The sequence below is a fragment of the Merops nubicus genome, unplaced genomic scaffold (genome assembly GCF_000691845.1).
Source record: "Merops nubicus isolate BGI_N331 unplaced genomic scaffold, ASM69184v1 scaffold24986, whole genome shotgun sequence".
NCBI classification, from domain to species: domain Eukaryota; kingdom Metazoa; phylum Chordata; class Aves; order Coraciiformes; family Meropidae; genus Merops; species Merops nubicus.
In genome coordinates this window covers 7,518-12,876 of record NW_008615939.1, presented here as the reverse complement: position 1 = coordinate 12,876, position 5,359 = coordinate 7,518, and the positions used below count along the sequence as shown (strand labels likewise).

At 59.7% G+C, this 5,359-nt stretch overlaps 1 protein-coding gene across 1 annotated transcript; it reads right to left on the bottom strand.

Annotated features, from left to right (window-relative positions):
* Window positions 1-8: 8 nt before the first annotated feature.
* On the bottom strand, window positions 9-3,906 carry KCNIP2 (Kv channel interacting protein 2; the record flags this gene model as incomplete). Its single annotated transcript, XM_008942706.1, has 8 exons — window positions 9-152; window positions 481-543; window positions 830-934; window positions 1,297-1,404; window positions 1,930-2,000; window positions 2,101-2,170; window positions 2,575-2,699; window positions 3,811-3,906. Coding segments are annotated over 8 exons (686 nt in total), but the record flags the coding sequence as incomplete, so codon positions are not given.
* Window positions 3,907-5,359: the final 1,453 nt, after the last annotated feature.

The window sequence follows — 5,359 nt, the reverse complement described above, 5'->3', positions numbered from 1 at the left end:
GGTGGCTGGGCAGCCGGCAGAGGGGAGGCGCGAAGGAAAAGTCAAGAGAGAAGCAGTTTCTGGGCCCGGCAGCAGGAGAGCTCAGCTGGAGGCAGGCCTGGGAGCTAAATCACATTGTCGAAGAGCTGCATGGATCGCATGATGTTCTCGTCCTGCAGGTGGGAAGTAGGCGGGCTGGGTAGGGAACAGCAGTCTGTGCAGCTCCCCCCAAACCTGGCCTTGCCCTCATGGCGGCTCTGACCCGTGGGACAAGAACCCCCCCAGGGACTACAGGCAGCGTTCAAGCCCTGCAGAGCTGCACGGCTCTCTTCCTCTGCACAGGGATCCCAGCACAGATGCCGTTCCCAAAGCTAAGTCCAAGCCTTGCCCCTGGAAGCCCTGCCTTGTCCCCCTCTCTGCCAGGAGGTCAGTGGGGGGATAGAGGTCCTCAGGGGACAAGGTGATGGCCCAGCTCCAGAGCAGAGTGCCCGGTGGCTTTACCTTCTGGCAGGACTCCAGGAACTCCTCGATTGTCACCACGCCGTCCTTGTTTCGGTCCATTTTCTGCAGAGAAGCACAGCACAGGGGGCATGGCAGGGACAGGGACAGCCCCAGCCCCAGGAGGAGCCCAGCACAGGCTGACAGGGTCTGGCAGGGGCTAGCCACAGCCCACCTCTGCCCCACGCTTCCCCAAGCACTCAGAGGACCAGGATGGCCTTTCCCCTCCCTGGCTCCAGCACAGCCCTGCTTCATCCCCACTGTGGGGCATTTTCTCCTGCACTGTGCCAGGTTCTGGGCAGCCACTGGCTCTGTACTAGAGCTCTACTTGCCCAGGATGTGCTCGGCTCACCTGAAAGAAGTTCTCCACGTGCTCCCGGGGTGCTTCCTCCCGCATGGCCGGGTAGGTGTATTTGCCCATCATGTCATAGATGGACTTCATGATGTCCAGCATTTCCTGGAGGGATGGGGAGCAGGGTTGCAGGATCAACACAGGGCTCTTCCTGATCCCAAATTCACACCTTTTTCATGATGCTTCCAAAGGACCTGTGGGGTGCTCAGGTGTGTTCCTGCCAGCTCCATGCACAGCGTGGGGCTGTGTGTGCGCCTGTATAAGTGATGGAGCCCCAAAGCAGCACACCCCTCATCCACCCTCCACCCCAGAGACACACCAATGCCCAGGGTCCAGGAAAGGCATGTTTGCAAAGTTTTCCTCAGCTCTCCTCCAGAGACCAGCCAAAGCTTCTAAGTCCTGCCCTTATCCTGCAGCGTGTAGACCTGCGCTAGCCCCAAGAAGCAGCCTGGACCCCTCCATCCCACCTCTTTGGTGATGCAGCCATCTTTGTTCAGGTCATAAAGGTTGAAGGCCCAGTTCAGGCGATCATCAATGGTGCCCCGCAGGATGATGGACAGCCCAGACACAAAGTCCTGTAAGGATGGACAAGGCAGGCAGACAGGAGTTACAGCCACAAAGGCTCTCACGGACACAGCGGGGACAGTTTTGCTTGTCCCTCCCACAGAGGGAGGATGCAGCCCCAAAACAGATGTGCCCAGAGGCTGGGCTGACAAGGGAAACGTTGAGTATCAAAAAGAGCTTGGAGGTAACTGATCACTTGTCCCCAAATGTGTACCACAGTAGTCTGTTTGGTCACAGCACCCAAGAGGACAATGTGCATTGGGACATACTGCTCAGCCAAAGCCTGAGCAAGACCCAACATGGCTGTGCCTGCCAGTCAGGGTACCTATAAGACACCAGCCAGAAAATACAGAAAGGTCCCTTTTTGGTGACTTTTCACCCTTTCTCCACTGCCTTTTGGAATTTAATAACCTCCACCAGACCCTTCAAAGCTCTCCATCCATCCACAACAACAACACTGCTCAGCCTGGCCTGCAGTACCTGAGAGGACATGCCCATGCTGCCCCACTGCCATCCCCTCCTCAGCCACAGCTCACCTCGAAGCTGACAGAGCCATCGTGGTCGGTGTCGAAGGCGTTGAAGAGGAAGGTGGCATAGGTGCTGGAGTCTGGGGAGAGGTGGACAGTGTGAGGGCATGATGTGTGACTCCCTGTCCCATGGAGGTACCCATGCCAGGCATGGGGATGGGGACGGGGATGAGCACTCACCTCCCTGTGGGAAGAACTGTGAGTAGATCTGCTTGAAGTTTTCTTCATTGACAATGCCACTTGGGCACTCCTGCCAGGGCAAGATGTAGCATCACCTCCCCATTGTGGAGATGGGGTCTGAGCATCCCCCCAACACCCTGCAGCCCCCTTGCCTTGTCCTCCAGCTCTGCACTGCCTGGTGGGGTGGCTGGTAAAGCTGCTTGGGGCACCTCCCTGATTTTGTGGGCTGCAGCCCTCGCTGGAGGGGCTTTGCATCCCAGGGAGGGGGCTCTCCGCACTCAAGAGATGGAGCACATGATCAGACCTCCCCAATGAGCTCCCTGTAGGTGAGATCAGGCCATAGCCTGATACAAACTTCAACCCCAAGGTCATGAAAACCTTTGCAAACTGTGGGCACCACACGGTGCAAAGCACTCTCTGAGGTGGACATGGCAGTGGAGCGGGGGCTAGCAAAGCTGGTTGAGGGGTACTCACGTTCTTGAAGCCTCGGTACAGGACCTGCAGCTCTTTGCGGGTGAACTTGGTCTGCTCCTGGAGCTGCTCCAGCCCCTCAGGGCGGTGGCAGACGGTGGAGAGCTCAAATTCATCCTCAACACTGTCTGCAAGGAACCCAGGGGAAGAGAGGGCAGCTGAGGCCAGCACCATCCTGCCCTGCCCTGCCCTGCCGGGGAGCAGGAGGGGTACCTTGTGCAGCACACCGTGTCCTTTCACACCTGCCCAGCACGACACATTTTTGGGGCGCCTTGCTCAGCCAGAGTGGAGTCTATGCCATCAAGGACACTCAGAAGCAGACCAGTGGCTGACATGGGGCACCAGCCCCCTCAGCCTCCGGTACAGCCCACACTAGGCAGAAAGGAGGTGTGAAACCCTCCCAGTGCTGAGACAGACACCCCACACCCTCTTCTCCTCCCCCCAGCACAGGCATCTGCCCTGCGGAGCTGAGACCCCAGACATCCCAAAGGTCTGTGCTGCTCCAGGGCTCATGTCCAGCCGGAGAGCTGTGCGCCAGAACCCCCAGCCCCAAAGCACACCCTTAGCCTTGTCTAGACCCGTCCTGCCCACTGTGCCCCCATTCATTGATGGCTTCTCACCACCACCTGGCAAGCTGGACGACTGCTGCCCGCAGCAGTCAGCACCCCCAGACCCTGCCACACCCCCGCTCCATGGAGCAAAGCAGCCCCTGCCCCTCCATACTCACCTCTCGTCCCAGAGGGAACCAGCTTGCGCCGTGGGGCAAGGGGAGACCCTGGCCAAGGGCTCAGACTCACCAAGGGTCCAAGCACACTCAGTGCATGGGGGGTAGGGGGCTCTGGGTATCTCTGCACTCACTCCCTGCTCAGCCCCTTTTGCCCTTCCCCCAACATATCTTCATTTCCAGACCAACTGTGAGCTTTGAGCAACAACCCCCCAGCCCTTAAATCAGCGCTGGGAGGGTCCTGCTGCCCCAAGCCAGCTCCAAAGCAGGTCTCGCCTCTGTGCATCTTGGAGCTGCTCTGGGAAGCTGTAGAGGGTCAACACCAGCCTGGAAGCAGGCGAGGACAGAGGTGGGTGCAGAGTCCATCGGATCAGACCCCTCTGAAGGGGCAGGACTGATCCTGGCAGCCCCAAACCCAGGGGAGGCGTCCCCTTCCCGCGGGCAGGGCCAGGGCGGAGGGCAGGCAGCAGCACCGCCGGGGACACACACACACAAAGGCAAGAAGAAGCACTTGCTTTCGCTGAGCGAGGGGATGGATTTGGGCCGGCAGCAGGGCAGCAGTTTGAGGAATCGCTGCTTCAGCGCTTTTTTAGTTTGGCCTGGCGGGTTGCCTGGAAGAAAGAAGGAGTCACCAAGCAGAAGAAGAGTTAACAGAGCAGCGGCCCCCAGACCTGGCGGGCAGCAGGGTCGGGCACCCGGCGCGGGCGAGCAGGGCCAAAGGCAGCACATGCAGCGTGAGGCCAGAGGAGCGGGAGGGCACAGCCCAGCCCAGGCTCTGCTCAGCCTTTCGGCTTCATCCCAGCACAAACCCGGCACCGGACTTTCCCTCCTTAAGATGGGGACGGCAAAGGGGCAACCCTGCTGAGCTACTTTCACCCAGCACCTCTACTCCTCCCCTTCAGAGCATGCCAAATACCTGCTCCTTGGGAACCCTTCCCTCCCCACCAGGCTGCGCAGGGTGGGATGGAGCCCCAGAAACAGCCTGTGGACAAGCCGGGGGCTGCATCCCCTGCCAGAGCCTGGGGCAGGGTTTGATCCTGGTGCCAGCCGACGGCTGAACGCGAAGCTTGTGCCCAAGCCAGCCATGCCACCCAGGCTGTCCATGCACCCCCGCCCCGCGCGGCAGCGGAACCGAGCCCAGGGAACTGCTTTGAGACAGCCAGAAGGGGAACGAGGCTCCGGGCTTTGCCTCGGCCAGGCTATGGGGCAGGGCCAGCAGATCCCCACACCAGCCTGCTCCTTGGTGCTGCATGAATAGCAGGTGCTGCAACTGCAGAGCCTCCCCTGCCACCCCCTATTCCCCCATCCAGACCCCTATGGCTTCACTCAGCCCCAGTTCTCCCAGCTGGTGCTGCCCCATGGCCGCAGACCTTCTCCCTCCCTTCCCGCAGGGCCCCACAGTGCCTCAAGCCAGCAAACTCAGCACAGGACCAACACTGCAGGTGGGGAGGGGAGGAAGAGGAGGGGAGGAAGGCTGTGCTGGGCTCCAGCTCCCAAAGGGAGGCAGACAGCAGCAAGGGGCACCAATGTGACGAAAGGTGCAAAGTCTCTTCGTCACTCTGATGACACCGCGTTTGCTGCAAGTGCCTTGGACATCTGCAAGCAGCAGGTCATGACACCTATGAGTCCTGGTCCCTAATTTTTGGGTTGTTTCCTCTAGGGGACTGGCAGATGGGGCTTCTCAGGTAGCTTTCTCTGCCTTGAGGGGCTGAGCCCCAGGTGCTGGGGAAGTGGTGCTGCAAGGTACCCAGCTCCAGGATAGCGACGTGGGTCTGCATTCAGCAGCCCCTGCCAGGCAGGTCAGTCCCCAAATGCTCACAGGCAGGACCTGGGACCCTTTGAGCTCACACCAAGGCAGCAGGCAGATCCATCACTCTGGGAGCTGGAGAACAGCTCCAGGAGGCCATTGTCCCAGCAGACTCCTGTTTGCCCTGGAGTTTGCAGGCAGGTGAGGAACGAGGCTTTTCCCTTCCTAGAAGTGAGCATCAATTGTGCATAAAACATGATTTTGGCCCAGCTACTTTTCCAGGGCTTTAATGTGCAGAGGGAAAGGGAAATTGCACC